Source organism: Rhinopithecus roxellana, chromosome 7, assembly GCF_007565055.1.
Source record: "Rhinopithecus roxellana isolate Shanxi Qingling chromosome 7, ASM756505v1, whole genome shotgun sequence".
Classification (NCBI taxonomy): Eukaryota; Metazoa; Chordata; class Mammalia; order Primates; family Cercopithecidae; genus Rhinopithecus; species Rhinopithecus roxellana.
Window position 1 is genome coordinate 98,437,859 of NC_044555.1, and position 20,933 is coordinate 98,458,791.

Here is a 20,933-nt window from a genome sequence, read left to right on the forward strand (position 1 = left end):
ATCATGCACAAATGTTTGTAGCAGCATTATTAATTGGCAAAACATGGAGCAACCCAAATGTTCATCAACAAATGAATGGATAAATAAAATGTGGTATATCCATACAATGGAGTATTACTCAGTGATAAAAAAGAACAAAGTACAGATAGATACATGACAGAACATGGATGACCCTTGAAAATATTATGCTAAGTGAAAGAAGCTAGTCACTTAGCATATATGTATGAATCATAAAATATGATTCATTTATACAAAATGTTCAGAAAAGGCAAATCTATAGAATTATGAAGTAGACTCATGGTTGCTTAGGGCTGTGGGGGATAGAGGGTAGGAGAGGTAATAAAAATATTCTAAAATTGACTTTGGTGATGGTCACACATATCTGTGAGCATATTAAAATCATTGAACTGTACACTTTGAATAAGGGAAATATGTGATATGTGAATTATATCTCAAGATGTTACAAAAGAAAATAACCCCAACAATTTTGGACATCTCCTTACTCCCCTCCCCCAATCCTGTTTAGCATCACCAGAAGGGTATAGGATATGCGACAGGGAAGTTCAGATAGTTCTGGGTGGGAACTCTAGGAGTCTAGAACATGGCAGGGGCCCTGTCAAGGAACAATAGCCCACTTTAGCCTCTCCTATCAAGCTCCCTTTTTACCCTACGAAATGAGACTAAGCCAGCCTTACTAATACAGCCTTAGAGTATTGCAGAGTACTTGTATTGTAGAGTATTGTTGAGTAGAGTACTGTTCCACAATCTCTGTATAGGAGAAGCTCCTGTGTTCCATTATTTCACACCCACAGTTCTTAAAAATTCTAAAAACCTTTAGAGGGCTTGGCTATATGAACCACTGCTCATATTTAGTTTAAATTAAGAAAACTGCCTTATCTTTTCTTTTCAACAAATAGTGCTAGAAAAATCAGATATCTATGTGCCCCTCCCTCAAAAGAACCTTGACTCTTAACCTGTACACAAAATTTAACACAAAATGAATCAGAGATTTAAATCTAAGAGCTAAAAATATAAAACTTCTAGAAGAACACATGGGAGAAAATTTTTGAGATGTTGGGTTAGGTAAAGATTTCTTAGATATGACACCAAGGTATAATGCATAAAAGAAAAATTAATAAATCAGACTTCATCAAAATGAAAACTTTTTTCTCTTGAAAAACTAAAAAAACCATTAAGAAAATGAAGACATGCTACAGACTGGCAGAAAATACTTGCAAATCACATATGTGACAAAGGACTTGTATCCAGAATACATAGAGAACTCTTACAACTCATTAATAAGAAGCCTAATAATTCAATTAAAGAATGGGCAAATGATCTGAATAGACATTTTTCCAAAGAAGATATACAATTGTCCAATAAGCATGTGAAAACATGTGTGACATCATTAGTCACTAGGGAAATGCAAACAAATCAAGAAAAACCACAATCAGATACCACTTCACACCCACTAGGATGGATCTAATAAAAAAATAAATGATAACAAGTGTTGGTGAGGATGTGAAGAAACTGGAACTCTCATACATTGCAAATAGGGATGGAAAATGGTGCAGCCACTTTGGAAAACCATTTGACAGTTTCTTAAAATTTTAAACACACTATACAGCCCAGCAATACAATTTTGAGATATTTACCCTAGATAAACGAAGACATATATCTATATAAAAATCTGTACATGAATGTTCATAGTAGCATTATCACAATAGCCAAAAGATAGAAACAACCCAATGTCCATTAATAGATGAGTAAATACAGTGTGGTAAGTTCATACAATAGAATGTTATTCACCCATAAAAGAAATGAAGTACCAATATATGCTACAATATGGATGAACCCTGAAAACATTATGCTAAGTCAAACAAGCCAGGCACAAAAGGCCACATGATTCCGTTATTATTAAATGTCATGAATAGGACAATCCTTAGAGCAAAAAGTAGATAAGTGATTGTTTAGGGATGGGGAAGTGGAATCAGAGAACTAGAGGGCAATGTCTAAAGGGCACAGCGTTTCTTTTAGGAATAATGAAAATATTCTAAAATTGATTGTGGTGATGGATGCAGACCTCTGTGAATATACTAAAAGCTGTTGAATCTTATACTTAAAATGAGTGAGATATATAATGTGGGGATTATATTTCAATAAAACTGTTTTTAAAAACTGTTTTTGGAGACAATGCTTTTTCTCCCACTTTGAGGGAATGACAATAATGAAACAGATGAAAATAAAGAACTAAGAACAAAATGACTGTTGCTTCAACAGTTTTAAATGGAACAGCCTGCATCCCTGGATAGATCAATCCCCACTTGATGAATCTCTTCAGTCTACTCAAGAAATAGCAATGCATTTAGCGCCAGTGCTAACCACCCCCATTAGCAATAATCCTTCTCCAGCACTGAAAATAGCACCACTGTGATACAAATAGCTTAATAATGGCACTGTCAAACACTTGCCACAATTTTAGCAGGCTGGCTTTTGTCTTGCTTTGTTTTGTGAGTCCTCTGCCCTTTGCTCCTTATACCATCCACAATGTAAAGAAAAGGGGGTCAAATGAAAATTACAAGTTTGAAAATATTCTTTGGTGATGTCATTGCAGGCAGCAAGAAAGATCTGAATATAAGAATTATGCAAATACCATTTAGAGGCCATCCTGGAAAGCAATGTATCCACCAAGGTAATTACTACATCACATTGGCAATCTTTAGGAGCACAGAGAGGTGGAGTACATTCAGAAGAGTGAAAACATATCTAGACAGAACCAACTCTATGAGATGAATACTCTGTTACTGTGGAACTAGAAGGACTCTTACAGGTCATATACTAAGCCTCCTTAAAAAATTAAGGCCCCAAAAGAGATGTGATTGACTCCACATTACATAGCTAGGGAAGAACAGAGTGAAGACTAAAACTCAGGCCTCTGAATCCCAGCCTAGGGCTCTTTCCACTTGCTGAATGCTAGACAGTGACAGACTAGTCAGTACAAGAGACTGGAATTCTATGCCAAAGCTTTTGATTGAATTGGCCAAGTCACACCTCTATCACTGCTCAGAGCCAGGAGCATCTCAACAATAATAAAACTCTAAGAGGATAAATTACTGAAGAAATAACTGATCACCAGGTTACACTTAGTCCTTTCTTTCCAGAAGGGCAGTATATTCAATGTTTGGCCACTCTTTTAAAGTGTGAAATCTACCACCACGTATGAGATGGTAGTTTGCAAACTGTCTCCCTTCACAGAGCCCAGCCTGGCTTTCCACCTTTGTTTTATTACACTTCATGCTCAAGCCAATCCTCCCAAAGCCTTTCTCTAGGAACCTCTGAAAGGTTGGGGAAGGAGAATTTTGGTAATAAAAACATCAACTTTCCAGCCTTAATCTTCTTAAGTGAAGGCCGATGATAAATGACCTCCCTCTTGGTGCATAATTTATGCCCACGTGGCCTTTTCTAATGAGCCCAATGTTGACTGACAGGGTCATAACACTAGGAGAAGAGAGAGGTTGACTCTGAGAGAGCTGGAGGCCAGGGAGTATAAATAAGATCAGATATTACTGGGGAAAGCAGAGATAACAGGGAAGAGAAAAACTGGCTATGTAGGCAAATGAAAAACACGCCTACCTTGGTAAGTGCACTCAACGTTTCCAAGGTTAAATCCAATCTGTCTTCCTGTGTTTCCTGCAATTGCCTTTGTGCTTACAGCACCCAGTTCTTTTGTGTGGCAACGTGGAAAGGGCAAGTCTTTCCTAGAATACTAACCAGCAATTGAAACATCCTTCATGCTCTCATCTGTGTATTATGCATCAACCATTTCCTTAAAACCCCTGTACTAGTTTCCAAGGCTATGGATAATCTTGGAATTGGCTTAAACCTCTCCTCTGTTATTCTGAGACCTGTAATCCCAGGTCCAAGTATTCGGTGCTATAAAGGTACAGACAAAAACATAAAATAAATCCATCCAATTGAAAATTGGCCTAACAAAGCTAGAACGAGCACTAAAGGCCATACTTATGCCTTAGGCATGTATATTGAAGCAATAGTGAATCTTTTCTTGCACAGATTCTGGGTGTGGACAAAACTGAATCTAGAGATGTCAATCAGTGTAGCATGAAAATGGACGATGTGAAGACCAGCTGCACCCCTGTGTATGAGGCCAAAAAGCTGAAAGTCTATTATTAAAGCTCTGCAATTAATTTTCAGGCCAGGACATGTATCTATTAAACTACTACTATCATGTGAACCAGAAATTTGGGTCCTAGTTTTTATGTATCCATGACTTTTATGCATGAAAATCAATGTGTACTTTAGTTATGGAAATTAGTAATTGGATAATTTTGTCAACACTCTACAACCACTCCAGCTGCCAAGGAATCAAAAGAACACTTTTCACCTGCAAGTGAACTCACATGCATCACCATCCAATCCTCTATCATGTCCTCTTTGACCTCTTAGAAATCTATTTTAATCCCTGGGAGTAGCCAGAGCCCTACCAACTACTTCTTATACAATATTAATAACTTCTTATTGAGGTGAGGAATCAACTGGGGTGTCTTCCTACTAGTAGTGGTTGGCTTTCCTGTCTACACAGACCACAAATATCTCAGAGGCAAGAGGTCAGGAAACCAATCTTCCATAACATCAAACATAAGCCCTAAAAAGATCAAGGGCTCTAAAAGACACATCCAAACAAAATAAAAACAGAATGAAATGAGCCATGTCTGCAGATTGCTTGTCAATCAGTGTAAGCCAATCAGTCAAATGGTACACACAATTACAGAAGCAACAATAAATTTGCAATAACCAACTGGGCTCTTTTAGCTGATCATTATTTATACGAAGAGGGAAAACCACTTGGTTTGGTCGATTTGGAATCCATTTATAGTGAACACTGAAATCAAGCGACGGCCTTGATTTCACAAACAAATCACTCCATAACAAATAGACTTGACCATACTTTGTTCTTTTCAACTAAGTGCCTTGTGTCATGTGTAGCCAAAAACAGGCATTGGAATCTCATCCAAGCAAGTCAAGCTATTGCAATACATGTGACTTTGGTCTCCACGAAAAGGATTATATTCGCAAGCGTACGAATACCCACTAATAATCAAAGTAATTGACAGGTGTTAACATTAGAGCTGTCATCACCAGACCTGGGAAATGAGCTGAGCTCCAAAATTTTGAATTTGGCAACAACTTTCACTATACCCAGCATCTATTTTGTAATTAGTAGGTTTGTCCATGTACCCCCAAATTTTATTTAATGTTCTTTCTGTAACAAAACAACAATGTTTAATTTGTGGTTACCCTGTGCATACCAATCTTACCATTAAAGTTACGGTAGTTAGTTCCTAATCATCAGTGTTTAATGTAAACAACATTTTCTGTTTTTTGTTTTTTGTTTTTTGTTTTTTTTTTGAGACGGAGTCTCGCTCTGTCGCCCAGGCTGGAGTGCAGTGGCACCATCTCAGCTCACTGCCAGCTCCACCTCCCGGGTTCCCGCCATTCTCCTGCCTCAGCCTCCCGAGTAGCTGGGACTACAGGCGCCCACCACCTCGCCCGGCTAGTTTTTTGTATTTTTTAGTAGAGACGGGGTTTCACCGTGTTAGCCAGGATGGTCTCGATCTCCTGACCTCGTGATCCGCCTGCCTCGGCCTCCCAAAGTGCTGGGAGTGTAGGCGTGACCCACCGCGTCCGGCCTATGTAAACAACATTTTCTAGTGCACTCTGTGTGTGTGTGTGTGTGTGTGTGTGTGTGTGTGTGTATACATACATATACATATATGTATGTGTGGGTTTGTGTGTATGTTTCATTAAAAATGTTTGTGGTTAAGTAGGATTGGGATGGATTTCCTTGCTGTAGAACTTCTCAGAGCATTCAATGTGCCAATGAGTACTGTGAATCTCTAAGAATGGCACATGATTTGCAGCATTTCACAACCTTATTTGCCCACAGAATTCTTTTTGGAGAGCTTTTTGAGGTGGGGACATAGAGACATTTCTCCTTAGAATGTATTTAGGGAAATGCTTTAAATGCCTGCCCTCAGTGACTTCCAAGTAAACCACCAGTTAGAAATCACCTGGGTGGAATATGCACTCCTTTGGAAGCCCCCTATCTCTTCTGAAAGACCTAAGGATAATGTCCGGGGAATTGAAAGAAGAAGGGTCCTCAAAACATCTACCTGGGCCTTAAGAGAATCTGTTTATGTCAGTTCATTCAATCAACAAACATTTATAGAGCATCCATAATATACCAGGAGCTGACCATTAATTTTTAAAAAAACGTTAGGATTGCTTTTACCCTCCTTAGTAGAGACAGAAATTTTCAAAGATAAAGTGACATTTGAACCAGGTCTTATAAGATAACCTCCATGGGTCAGGGTGGGCAGAGGAAGACGTTTTAAAGAAAGGGAACATATATACAGAGGTACAGATGCCTGAAAGGGCATTGTTCAGATCCACTGGGCACTGCTCTATTTCTCTATATAAATGTCACATCATATACTGGCATTTTGTAATGTGTTCCCCAAAGAAAGGGAACTGATGCTTAAAGGAGTTTGAGAGAGCTTGCCACTCTGCATGACCTGCTGAAGGACAAAACCCTGTGCATCACTGGACTGGAGCTTGCTTCCCTAGAAGATGGAGGTGTCTCTTTATATATTATTTGGAACAAAATCAGAATGCCAAGACATGGTGTATATTCACAAATGTTGGAAATTTATAATAAGAATGATAGAGATAAAGTAGGGGGAAGAGGCTAGGCGTGGTGGCTTATGCCTATAATCATAGCACTTTGGAAGGCCAAAGTGGGCAGATTGCCTTAGCTCGGGAGTTCGAGACCAGCCTGGCCAACACAGTGAAACCCCGTTTCTACTAAAATATAAAAAATTAGTCAGGTGTTGCAGCGTGCATCTGTAGTCCCAGCTACTTGGGAGGCTGAGGCAGGAGAATTGCTTGAACCCGGGAGGCAGAGGTTGCAGTGAGCCGAATTCACACCACTGCACTCCAGCCTGGGTGACAGAGTGAGACTCTGTCTCCAAAAGTAAATAAATAAATAAATAAATAAATAAATAAATAAATAAATAAAGTGAGAGAAAGAGAACTAACATTTATTAATATACAAAAATTGCCAAAAATCTCATTTAATGATGAATTGTATGCATATATATATATATATCCATGTGTCAATTTACAAAGTGCTTTCATATCCATTATTTGATTTGATCCTCATAAAAGCCCTGTGAGCATGGTCAGGGCAGGTGTGATCAGTCCTTTTGTACAGAGGAGGAGCATAAAGTTCAGGACAGTTAAGTGGTTAAGTGACAATATCAAGACTAGAGTCCAAATCTTCTTAATCCCAGTCTTATGTTTTTGATTTCCATATTTCTATATTACTTCACAATGCTGAAGGCACAAGGAATCAGATTTATGCCTAATATAAAGAAACTCTAAAAATCACAGCTGTTGAACAGTGAAATAGGCTGCCTTATAGTCTTATAGAGTGATTGTAGAGGATATCCATGCCTTAGGTGGAATATTAAATGTCATGGCTTCTAAAGTCATTTTCAACTCTGTGATCCAATGATTCCAAACTTTATATGTCCTATTTCTCTGAGATGAGGTTTTGGCAATCAGGCCTATACTTAGACAGCTCCTGTTTATGACATACATACATGGTGCTTAGAAGATAGATACTCTTAGAGAAATGCTTGGGAATTGGAGATTTTCCCAACATCACGGACAAACCCATTGCTTTGGTACAACAAACACAAGTCAGGTATAACCAATGCATCCAGGTAGCTCTCAGATCACAAAATGATGGGAAACAAAAGCCACATATTTCTCAAAATTGTGAAGTACACAGTACATGGGTGGATTTCCCCTGAAACTTAAAATCTTGGCGCACACATTATTATCAGAAATTATAGGAGGAGGCACAGGTCTGCATTTGAACACTCATCAGTAACTTTGATATATAGTGAATCCGCCTTTTTAGAATCTATATAGTTGTTTAAACACCAAAGGCATTTTAATAGGTAGAATATACGGACTGATTCTAATCCCCACTTGTCTTTTCTGATGGGAGACCAGGATTCTCTTTAGAGCCAACAGAACCAGCTACTGTTCCAATTCCCTTGGAACATTTTTGTTGTATATTTACAGCTCCCTATGCTCAAGAGAATGGTGCATCTGTCTGATGGAGACGCCTGGCTGCATTCTTTCCCAGATATTAATATAGGTGGCACTTTAGTAGTATAACCAATGACATGAAGAACCTGATTTGGAGGGGGAACAGATGGCAGCATCTTTCTTGGGCTAATTTTAGGATCCTGAAATAGTCCCTTTCTCACACAAACCATCAGTGGAACCAAATTAAGACAGCTATGTCATATGGAAAAGAGAAAGAGAATAAATATGGTTTAGTGTGAGGCAAAGACAACGAGCCAGAGGCTTCAGTACTTTCCCCGCATCTGACTTCTTTCAGAGCATATGAAAGTCACTTCAACTTCCTTTTATCAAAATTGATGCTGAGCACCAATGTGAGGGTATCTAAAAAGTAATGAATGGGCAAATATCATTTCAGTCACGTGTATTGAACAATAAAGAATGCATCATATAATAGCTAAATTCATATTCATAAGAAGTCATAGAACCTAGATTCTAACACATCTTTCATAGCAGATAAAGAAGGTGAGGCTAAGTGACCATTCTGCAAGGTAAATCAGAAGCAGATTGAATTTCAGAGCCTCAGATTCCTGATTCATTGTTTTGCCTGCTGAAAATACATTTTCTCCAAATGAAGCACATAATATCAGGTTGTGATGATGAGATGTGGAGGAAGAGTCCATCTACAAGAAATGATATTTTAGGTGTAACATGATCATGTAAGAATTTAGAAAAAAATGAGAAAAGTACTTTGAAAAAGTACCTACCTGTTTTCCATCCAGAGTATAGAGTTTTTTGACAACGCCGGTCTCCAGTTTGATGGCTTCCGTGATATCAGTGAGAACTTGCTCAAAAGAGTGGGCTGTCTTCTTGTTCAGAAGCACACGCACAGCCTTCCGAGGCTTCACCCCACTGCGGATGATGGTAACCAGCTTGGGGCGCACAAAGTCCTTGTTCTCCCTGGCCTGCGCACTGTTGCTGCTAGCCAAGGACTGGGGGGCTTTCATATTGGCAGATGTTTTTACGTTGACAGACCAGTTGGGATTGACATTCTTGGTGTACTCCACCTTTTTGAAGAAGTTGTCTGAGGAACAGACATAGCTTTCCCCTAAGGCAAGAAATAAGTGATTAGGTGATTAGTTTAATAGCAGATATATGGATTATTCTAACTAAACAAATACACACTGACACTGGATTGGAACTTTTCAATAAATGGTGATATTAACCAAACTTACGTGCAATACCTAATTGGGCTAAAAACTTGGCTCATCCAAATTCAAGAGTAATTCTCAAAACATCCTTCAATATAATGGCACACCTAGTTGAAGAACTCTGTAAAGCTAAGGGTTCTAAGGACAAAGAGCATGTCTAAATTTAATATAACAAGTGGAGTTCCAAGTTTGGTACGGTTTTTTTGGAATTTAAACATTTATGTTAGTTTCTAGGATGTTTAGCTTTCAGGGGCATTGCTGGAGCATTTTTAACATCTCTATTTCTTAAAATCCTTGTCCTATTTTTGGACTCAAAGTCCCATCCCTTTGTTATATTATGAACCAAGGAAAACTTTCAAATTTAAAACATTTTTATGCCAAGTTAAAATGAACCAAGTAACCTTGTATATCAGGCATACATACATACTTGCTAAGAAACCAGATCATCCTTTGCACAGAGTATATGGCCAAGTATGGAATATTGAAATGTGAAATGTGTGTGCATATGTTGAATGTTTATATGTGTGTATAAGTGTGTCCTCTACTCCTTACACTACACTAGGTAGAGAAACTGTCTAAATAACAACCTGTACATATAAACACCCTAGCTCTTGCTTGAAAAATACTCTCCTGTTTCTACCACTCATCCTTCATCTTTCCATCCTCTCAAAGGATGCACATAAGATCTGTGTATTCAGGGTCATCTTCACCAGTGCTCACCCTTGGCTGCCACAAGTAATGAGGTAAAGAGGTGAGAATACGTTATACAGCCTGATTTATGGATTGGAAGGATCTAGTGTAATTTTCACATTTACCTTGGGCTACAGGAAATGACTAATATAGCCGAAGAAATGCAGGGATCAGAGGCAAGAGGACGGGATTGGACACCTGGGACTATGAGCTGAAGAAAATAGGAAGAGAGATAGGCTCAGCCTTGGGGAGAGAATATTGGAAAAGGTTGAATTCATTGAGTAAAACACATTAGCCTCAAGGTATCTAGAAGTTCATTGAGAGGTTGAGCTGCAGAAGCAGTGTGATTTAATCAGGCTTAAGTTTTCGGTAATAACCCTAAATAAATAAATAAACCCTAGCCAGTGCACAGAAAGCATTAAACACAATTATAGTCTGATGGCTCTCCTTTGGTCTCAGCAGGAGAACTGCATTCAGAAACACCAGGCTGATAATTCACTCCCTTTGCAAATATTTATTGCTTTGCCATAGCACCAAATCCTTTAAGACATGTTAATGAATAAATTTCTCAGTAATGCTAAGAGAAGTTTCAGTTAAAATCTCTAGGGTACCTTTGAGGACATTTGTGTGTGTGTGTGTGTGTGTGTGTGTGTGTGTGTGTGTGTGTGTGTGTGTAGGGAGAAGGTAAGTGGCATCCAACATAAGCAAAGTGGCTTCCAAAGCTGCCCTTAGTCCCAGAGTTCTATCTTGACAAGGGAACAAAGGGATGATTTTAAGTGAGGATAGGCACCCTTACTCACTTGGTGCATACATGGACACCCAGGATGAGATGGTCAACACCCCAGCCAAGAGAAGCTCTGATTTCTCTGACTCCCTTGCTGGTTAATTCAACTGAACCCAAGTGATTACAGGCTGGGGTCTTTAATTTTTGACTTAAAAGGATGAAGGAAGGGGCCTTTTTAGTGTCTCCATATATTCACAGCCAATAACCCCCATAACCCTAGAAATGGTCTCTTGACTTAGCAGTTCACCAGATTCATTGCCACCTTGCAGGAGGTCACTGCCTTCGAGTCAGATGTTTTCCATAACTTGTCATGTACTTTAAAACTGTCAGACAACTGGTGGTGTGGAAATGTGAAGCTATATATTTATGATTTCACTCATCCAGTCTCCTCTGGAGAGTCAGCTGTGTAGCCCTATTAGGACTTTGGACTTTTTTGCTCCCATCTCTTAAACCTCTTAAGCCTCTGAAGTATGAGTATGATTAACCATCTCCAGATGAAAATGAACATGATGACTGACAGTTAAAGTATCACATAGCACCCAAGAACTTTCCAGAGGGCCCAGCCCTCAGCCAAATCTATGTTGAGCACCTTCCAGTGGTACATTTTAGTCACTCCACTCTCTCGTTGGGCTGAATATGGAGTAATGGAAAAAGCGCAGCTGATGTGATGTCAGTCAGAATGGGGTCCCCAACACTTCCTAGTTGTGCACTCTAACCTCCCTTTGCTTCAGTTTCTTCTTTGCAAAGCAAGGGTGATAATAAGAACACCTACCTTGTGGAGTTGTTGTGGGGCACAAATCAGATGATGGATAAAAAGTGCTCAACCCATGGCCAGGCGCAGCAGCACATGCCTGTCATCCTGGCACTTTGGGAGGCTGAGGCAGGTGGATCGCTTGAGATCAGAAGTTCAAGACCAGCCTTGGCAACATGGTGAAACCCCATTTCTACTAAAAACACAAAAATTAGCTGGGTGTGGTGGCACATGCCTGTAATCCCAGATAATGGGGAGGCTGAGGCAGGAGAATCGCTTGAACCTGGGAGGCAGAGGTTGCAGTGAGCCAAGATCATAGCACTGCACTCTACCCTGGGTGACAGAGACAGTGAGACTCCGTCTCAAAATAAAATAAAATAAAATAAAAATGCTGATCCCAGAACCTGGAGCATAGTAAGTACTTGATAAATTTCTATTATTACTAAGCCCCTAATCTTACGGAATAGAGGAGAGAACAAGAAGGAAAGAGCAAAGAGGAAAAAGAGGAAGAAATTCCTGAGAGAAAGAGACTAAAAAGAGGAATAGAAACTGAAGAGAAAAAACAAGAGAAGGTATCAAGGGCAACCATCTAGGAACTGAACTGTGAGTACAATACGACATGAGCACTGCTGGGGACCTGTGATTCAAGGATAAGATTTCCTCCTTGTCGGGAGGAGGCTTCCAGTTGTGGCAAATGCCAAATATAGGAGATTTATGCTAACACCCAGCAAAGCCGCTGCTGCCACAGCAGAGGCCCACTGAGGGCAGGATATTTATCATTGTCAAGAGTGATGACTCAGGAGTCACACAGACCTGGATTCAAATCTCAACTAGGCACTTAAAAGCTGTGTGACCTCAGGGAAATCACTTAATCTCTCTGAGTCTCAGCTTTGCCATCTCTAAAGCAAAGATAATGCACTAGGTGACACCTGAGTCCCTTCTAGGTCCAAGAGTCTATAAGAAGGAATCTTCTTCTCTTTTCCATCTCAAACAGGCTTGAGAAAACAAAGCTGTTAGGATAATTAAATGTTAAGAAAATAGCTGCCCACCTCCAAGGACTCTCCACTTCTATGCTAGAAAGACATCAAATGCGCTTCTTTGCTAGACTAAGACTTCCTTGTTCTGATTTTGCCAGCATTTTCAATGTCTGCTGCCAGAACTCAGTGCCTCCTGCACATCCTGCTGCCTGGCACTTGGAGGTGGATGAGGTGTGTCACACCTTTACACAGCTGGGTTCCCATCCTGCCACAGCTTCCAAGGGCTATTTCCTACCAGTTGGGGGCCTAGAGGGAAAGCTGGCTTCAGAGCCAAGCAGGGTGCAAATTGGCTGGAACTAAAAACCGGCTTTAGGGTAAGGGGGTAAGGAGTGAAATCATGGAAGCACAGCTGAAAGGGCAGAAATGAAACAAGCTGTGGGCTCGAGGTGATCTAATGTCTACCTCCCTTCTCTTCAAGAGGCTCCATTTTCAAAAGCATTATATATACATTTGTAGCTTCTCAGCACAAAACCACTTCTGCCTGGGTTTTCTCCTCTTCTCCAGGACTTCCTGACTCAAGAAGGAATATATTAAATGACACTTTACTGTATTATATTAAAATATTAAATGACATTTGATTATATTATCGTATCTATTAGCAATGCATCCCTCCCAGGTATCTTAAAATTCTTGTGTTTGACAATGTACTCGCTTTAGTACTTAGAGAATAAATTAGTGAGAAGGTGGATTCATCTCATTGAAACATATGAACTATGGTAAAAGAACTGGGTCATAGCCAGTGTGACTACACAGCTCAGATTTTCTAAGACTGTTCCAATTGTAAATATTCTGTCCCGTGGTCTGTGTAATAACTCTTGAATTTGTCTCAATTTGAGTTCAGAAAAACTGGCTAGTCATAAATGATACCCCCAAGGTTGATCTGGATACTTACATACAAGAAAATGAGAAAAGAATTGGACCCGACATCAAGGGAAAGAGAAAGATTCTTGAAAAAAAAAAAAAAAAAAGACATGACAAAAGGAAAACCCACCAGTGGATTTTATTCATTGACCTCCTTGGGATACAGCTAATGAGGCCCACATCCTACATGACTTCACTAAGACCCTCGGTGTACCCAAGGACTGTGGGAAAACTGACATCAATAACCTTTGATCCAAAATGCTGCCCTTGATACTTTCTGTATCTAGCAGAAAACTGTAGACTAGAGACACTAGACAAAGGAGTGCCACAAGGCCAGAGTGATTATTAACCAATAATTTTAAACTTTCATGTATTTTTAGGCTAAAGATGTAATAATGTGGCCATTTGAAAACACAGTGAGTTCTATGCTCTATTATTCCTTTAAGATGTAAAAAGAAAAAAAATAAAAACAGATTTCTGCATGTCTCAAAACTCCTACCACTTTAGTAAGGTGAATGGAACCATCAAGATTACCCAGTCTAATACCTCCCAAGTCTAAGTGCTCATAAAAATCATGTGAGGAGATTTGTAAAAACACAAACACTGGGTCCCTACCCCTGGGGATTCTGATTCAACAGATCTTGGGTGTGGCCCAGGAATGTAATATTTTTCTAAAGCTCTGAAAGATTTTGAAAGGCAGCCAGGTTTAGGAACCACTGATCATTGCAATCCCTTACTAACATCATTGTTATAATCATTATTATTATTATTTCCATTATTAGTGTTTTTACATCATTAATAATAATAGTACCTGTAGCTATAATTTTACCTTGTCAATGTGTTTCCATATCTATTATTTAAGTTTAACTTTACAACCACCCCAATGGATAGAGAAAGCAGGTGTTACTAGTCCCATTTTGCAATTAAAAATATTACTCGCAAGAGATACACAAATGTGGTGGTCTACATATACAATGAAATATTATTCTTCAACAAAAAGGAATGAAGTGCCAATACATGGACAACATAGATAAAATTTGAAAACATTGTTCTAAGTGAAAGAAGCACAAAAGACCACATAGTATTTGATTCAATTTATATGAAGTGCCCAGAATAGGCAAAAGTGTGGAGACAGAAAGTAGATTAATCATTGTCTAGAGCTGGAGAGATTGAAGAAAATATTCAGTGACAACTAATTGGAATAGTGTTTCTTTTTGAGGAAATGAAAATGGTCCAAAATTATGTTATGATGATGGTGGCACCACTTGATAAATCTTCTAAAAATCATTGTACACTTGAATGGGTAAATGTTATGTTATGCAAATTATACCTTAATACAGTTGTTTGTTTTTTAAAGAGTTATTTTAAAAATAACATGAGTCACATTAATGATAAGGATAAGTCTATGATCATGTGGCTAAATCAGCTATAAACTAGGATAATTCAAACAATAATAACTACCTTTTATTAAGCACTACTGTGTGCCAGGCAGAGTAATATGCACTTTATATCCACTGTCTTGTTTAATCCTCAGAGCCATTATTCCCACTTTACAGATGACAAACTGAGGCTTAGGGAATCTAGATGGTTTCCTCAAGGTCTTCCAGGCTAGCACTGACAGATCCTGGATTTGAACCAAATCGGAGTCCAAAGACTTCTTTTTTTCATTATAATCTGCTGTTTTTAAGACTAGAACTCAATACACTGATATTTCACGCCGGGAAGTCTAACTGAAAGCAATGTGTGTGACTTTTTGATCTTTCGTTCAACCTCTTGTGAAGGGGAGCAAAGTCAAAGGACTTCTGTCCTCCATTCCCAGATGGGCAGGTCTAAAATATAAAATAGGTGAGAAAAAGACACATTGTCTTCATCCTCCTCATCCCAGTGCCCTTTCCCATTTGGCTCTGTGTCAGTGGGAAAATTGATCACATTTCTTAACACTATCCCAGAGATAGCCCTGAATTTTCTTGACTGAATAGGCAGTACTCAGGACTGGAAGGGTATTGAAGTCCACTGTGCCTTGTAGTTGTAGATGACATGTGAACAAATGCAACTGAGCCCTATTCACACTTCACATAGTCTGAGAATTCGCCAAGAAGTACCACTGCACCCGGGAGTGACAGATAAGAGGAGTTCAATCTAATATGACTCAAAGGGAATCAAGGCAATAGAAAGCTGCAGTCTTTTCAAAATTACATTTATTGCCTACCTATGTTGAACAGAGATTATCACCAGCCCTCTCGTAATACACCAATACACACACACACACACACACATATCTTGGGAGAAAAATCAATAGTAAAAAATGGATTTGGGGGAAAATTTTGTGCATATCACCTCTCTTATATCAGACACAAGAATATTCTAATACTTGGTCTGAATACAACGTCACTTGGTTCAGTACTCTTTCCTAATGTCTATTGTGGTCTTTAGAATGTCACAGTCCATGGACATGAGGACATATTGGGTGATACAGGGCGCTTTGTCTGTGAAAGTTTTTATGGAGAAATCCCTGAAATTTGACTGAGATGTGGATTTTACAGTGACAAAAGACAGACACCCTAACAATTACTCTGTTGGACAGCTCCCTCGACCTAGCTTCAAACCCTTCGAGGTTGCCGTGACTCTCCTTTATTTTAAGACAAGCTGGAAACCATCATTCTTAGCAAACTATCACAAGAACAGAAAACCAAACACCGCATGTTCTCACTCATAGGTGGGAATTGAACAATGAGATCACTTGGACTTGGGAAGGGGAACATCACACACCGGGGCCTATCATGGGGAGGGGGGAGGGGGGAGGGATTGCATTGGGAGTTATACCTGATATAAATGATGAATTGATGGGTGCTGACGAGTTGATGGGTGCAGCACACCGACATGGCACAAGTATACATATGTAACAAACCTGCACGTTATGCACATGTACCCTAGAACTTAAAGTATAATAAAAAAAAAAATTAAAAAAAAAAAAAAGACAAGCACTAGGATGGCCAATCCTTTGATGAGTAATATGCACTTTATATCCACTGTCAGGAAGGGGCTAGGATTAACCTCTGCCTGTCCGTTGAGCACACGATGAAATAATCTAAGCTTCCTGCACATTGCTTTTCAAGGTCATCTATGTAGAAAAATCTCGGCTGGGCATGGTGGCTCACGCCTGTAATCCCAGCACTTTGGGAGGCCGAGGCGAGTGGATCCTGAGGTCAGGAGTTCGAGGCCAGACTGACCAACATGGAGAAACCCCATCTCTACTAAAAATACAAAATTAGCCGGGCATAGTGGCACATGCCTGTAATCTCAGCTTCTCGGGAGGCTGAGGCAGGAGAATCGCTTGAACCCGGGAGGCAGAGGTTGTGGTGAGCCAAGATCATGCCATTGCACTCTAACCTGGGCAACAAGAGCAAAACTCTGTCAGAGAAAGAAAGAAAGAGAGAGAAAGAGAGAAAGAAAGAAACTCGAACTTGAACCCTGAGACTGAGATGAAGCAACCATATGGACGCTGTCTCTTATAAGTAACTGGTCCCAGTCACTTTGCCTGACTACTTGGGCAACAGCAGCTATTTGAGAGAAGTAGGGCCTTGTACAAAGGAAACCCTCATTCTCCTTTGTCTGGGAACATAAGAAACTTAGAAGCAGTGAAGCAGAGGCAGGTTTTTCCCACATCAAATCCTTTAAGGTGCTATTCTCCTTCCTTGATAGTTATTTCATAATTTGGTTACTCTAGAGATCTGCCTGCTTTAAACTCACCTTTGCTCAGGGAAAGAAAGGAGTGAGGAGAGTGGGCTGGATAATGGGGAAGGGGCTTGAGGAAGAACACATTAATTATCACCACTCCTTCAGGCTGTTCTTTAAAGCACTGTATTAGGTCAAATTGATCACATGCGTTATATCCACCAATTTAAAAATAGGGAAGCATCCTCAGTATAATTGATTTGATAATATAGAATGTTAAAAAATGTGACCCAAGATCTATTTTCTAAATGACCATGAAGAAGACTCTATGGCTGGGTAAGTTCCGGTAAGAAGTGGGATTTTCCCTATTTTGAGGTGGGTACACAGGTTGTTGGGATTTTTGGCAATCTACATAGAAAATTTAGTTGCCATACAAAAATGTAGAAAAGTTATAAGGGGATTTAGGTATAGTGAGTCAATTCCTATTCTAATAGGAATGGTCTTTATTAAAATACCAGACATACCTACAGCTTTCTTTGGTATTTCTCCCAACGACCTCAGCCTTAGGGACACACCCTAAAGTAGGCTTTTTAGAAGCAACAGCTGAGCAGTAACCACTTACCTAAAAGAATAATCCTTCGTGAATATGTCCAGGAAATTCTGCTCTTAAGGTGCTTATTTCCAATGAGTTGCAATTCACAAATAATTTCTCAGCAGTTCAAAGAAAATTTGGGCATAATATTTTCTCTGTTAACCCAACCAAATGTCCTTCCTTGTTATACCCATAATGATTTCATGTTTTGCCTCAATAGTGCTACTCAGAGTTAATTATGAACAAAATCTAGGGTAAATGCTACAATTAAGATTTTCCTTTTTATACCCTGGCAGATAAGCACAATGCATGATCACCACCACTCACACTTCAACCTCAGCAGAGACTGAAGGGTGATTACTAATGGTTCTGTTGATTCTGTAGCATTAGAAATTTGAGCATCAATCAACCCGGTGTTTTGAAAAATACATTGCCTAATTTTTTTCAAAGCAAACCAAGAATGTAACCATAATCAATGATACCACCTCCCACCAAGGGCCACCACCCACTATTTAAATTACCTTCCTCCAGTTCATCCATGCTTCCGATCTTCCTGGATCCATCAATGGTGTAAATGTAACGCACTCCCTGAGGCAGGTTGATGTTGTCAGACAGAGATCGTGTCAGGTCAGCCAGCAAGGCGTCAAAGCTGCGAAAACGGTCAGAGGACACAGCGTACACAATCCCCTTGAAGTAGCGGTCCCCATTGCGGTAGAAACGTACCTTCTTGGCTTTCTTCTCATTACTCAGTGCCTGCAAGGTTCTGGTTCGGTAGAAGCTACAGTGGGCGCTGTGAGTGGGGCTAGGCAACCCATTCATCCGGGAGCCTCGCATGTTCCTGGATGTCTTATCTCTTTCGTCAAAGTGTCCAAAATCAAGTTCCATATTTTGGTGGAACCTCAGAGACCTGAGCGTTGGAGAAAGGGATGGGGGTGAAGAGAGGCAAAAACAAAAAGGGACGGGGAGAGGGAAAAAAGAAGGGATTTCAAATATTAGCCAGATCCAGATCTGCAATCTGCTGCTTGTGAAAAGAACTGGTTGAAAAAAGCCTGTGACCCATCTGCTGCTTGCCCCTGACCTGCAGGAATATTGATCTTAATAGAGAAGAAGGAGGGGCTGGGCGGGGGTGCTGGTGGTTGTGGGGGTTGGGAGCAAGAGATAGAGAGGGAGGCACTCTTGGCACTGTTCCAGACAGAGGAGAGGGGGAGATTTTGAAATAGCTGAAAATCCTGAGACTTACTGACAGTGGCTCCTATCAAATTGTAACTTCGGGCTAAATACATTAAAACTGGCATCTGTTTCCTCACACATGCCCACATGACTAACAGTTGTAAATGAATCCATAGCCTGACAAAATTCCCCTTGAAGAGAACAGAAGGAGCTAGCCAAGGTTAGCATCTCCAGCTTAGGAAGCAGTCTTTGCATCTCAGTACAATGACTATGAAGGGGGAGTGTTTTCATTTTATTCCAAGCCCTCTTTCCTACTCTAATGTGTGCATCCCATCCCCCCAGAATAAACTAAGATTCTCCTTTAAAGGGACAGCCTCCAGGGAACAGCCAGTGTCTTTGTGCTATTCATCAAACCCTTTCCCCACCAAGCTGGTGCAGCTATCCTACATTCATAAGAAATAAGCTAGGGGGAAAAGGGATTAGAAAAATAAGTTATTTAACAAGTTATTAGCTCTGTCTTCCCCCGGTACCATTTGTTCACAAAATCCTTTTTTATTTTTTTCCCCAGTTGCTCCACCCCCTCCCCACCGATGCAGCAACACCTCTTAATGGAATAATTTAATTGTTGAAAGATTCACAAATGAGTCTCCGAACAGCATATGGGACCTTTAGAAGGAAGCACACCTTTCATTGTTCTGGGTTTCTACCCTAATTGAAGTGACATTTTACCCTCACAGCAGGCAATTCACCCCAAACTCGTATATTGCCCAGGTGCATTAGCTGAGGAAAAGATGGTCATTTGTCAGGTTTTGCTTTTCTCCCTTCTGTTGAACCCCCTCCCCCACCAAGAACCCCAAACAATCAAAACATGAAACCCAAAACAACTGAAGCCCCAAATGCTAGCAAATGTAGTGACATCCTAAGAGCCAAACTATTAACATGCATCTCACAGATGGAGATAAAAGGACTCACAAAGCAAGCAGGGCTCAGCTGCTACACACTGCCACATCAATATATTTGCAAGGGACCAGGAGGACAGGAAATAAGAAAGACTGATGCCTAATGGGTTTGCCAGGCTGAATTCCCCCTTTTTTCCAATGTCACCATGACCTATGCTGAGCTCAGCATTGTCTCTGTAAGACAACCTGCAGTGGTAAGAGACCCCACCTCCTCAAGGCAAGTAGCAAACATTTCCCCAGGCATGCCAGTAAGGCTTTGCTTTGCTTTAGGATCAGAGGTAGTATTATTCTAAATTAACATCACAGTGAAAACAAAGGAACGTCAAACTCACTTTTCCAAAGGAAAATCCCAGGTAGAAGCTTAGGGAAAAAATCGGATAGAATAAGGCAAAAAAGGAGAAGAGGAGACAGAGAGACAGAGAGAGCAGGCTTTGCCTTGTGCTTTTCCCGTTTGACATCTGTTACATTCTGCTTGAAAATTACTTAAAAGCCCCACTCACCGGTTTTCTGCTGGTTGGGTGGAGATGCTGAGAGAAAGAAAACCAATCTCTCTATGCCTTTGTTGTCTGAGCTCCAAGCAAGAAATTCCTGCCAGGGTGGATAGATGCCTTCTAGGTCCTAGTGCCTTGTCCAGCTTCACCCATGTAACTCAGGCTTAGTGAATCCCCCCAACCTCCTATGATTAATTACATGCTTTTAAAAAAACTCACAGGCTGCATTAACAGCTAAAAAGGTTTCATTTATAACCAACAGGAAATTGCAGGGTAGCAAAAAGATTGCGCAGACAAAATCAGAATGCTCTAATGAGCAATGTGCTAGCCCTTTCTTTTAGAAAACTGGCAATTTCACTTGGCCAAAACCTTGGCCTAATCTGCCTGGGGGCCAGACTCAGACAGCCAATCCAGGCTTCTTAGAAATTGTAGCTCTCTTCTTTTTACCCTCTTGAGTGGAAAATAAATAAATAAATAAAATCTGCAGATTCTTTAAGGCAGTTTAGCTCAAGTGTCCAACAACTGCTTTTTTGGTCT

General features: G+C 40.1%; 1 protein-coding gene across 8 annotated transcripts in view; it reads right to left on the minus strand.

Moving 5' to 3' along the window:
• The window catches only part of DCX (doublecortin), a 129,392-nt gene extending 108,897 nt beyond the window's left edge, over nucleotides 1–20,495 (minus strand). For 3 of the 8 annotated variants that reach the window (XM_030934634.1, XM_010383398.2, XM_010383397.2), the window contains exons 1-3: nucleotides 20,406–20,454; nucleotides 18,298–18,683; nucleotides 8,943–9,283 (exon numbers count right to left, since the gene is read on the minus strand). In XM_030934634.1, the coding sequence (XP_030790494.1) occupies nucleotides 8,943–9,283; nucleotides 18,298–18,661 (705 nt within the window). In that variant the 5' untranslated portion in view covers nucleotides 18,662–18,683; nucleotides 20,406–20,454. Of the gene's footprint in view, nucleotides 1–8,942; nucleotides 9,284–18,297; nucleotides 18,684–19,016; nucleotides 19,410–20,237 lie in introns of those variants that run through there. The other 5 variants (XM_030934633.1, XM_030934631.1, XM_030934632.1 and 2 more) reach the window with 4 other exon arrangements.
• Between the last annotated feature and the right edge of the window lie 438 nt (nucleotides 20,496–20,933).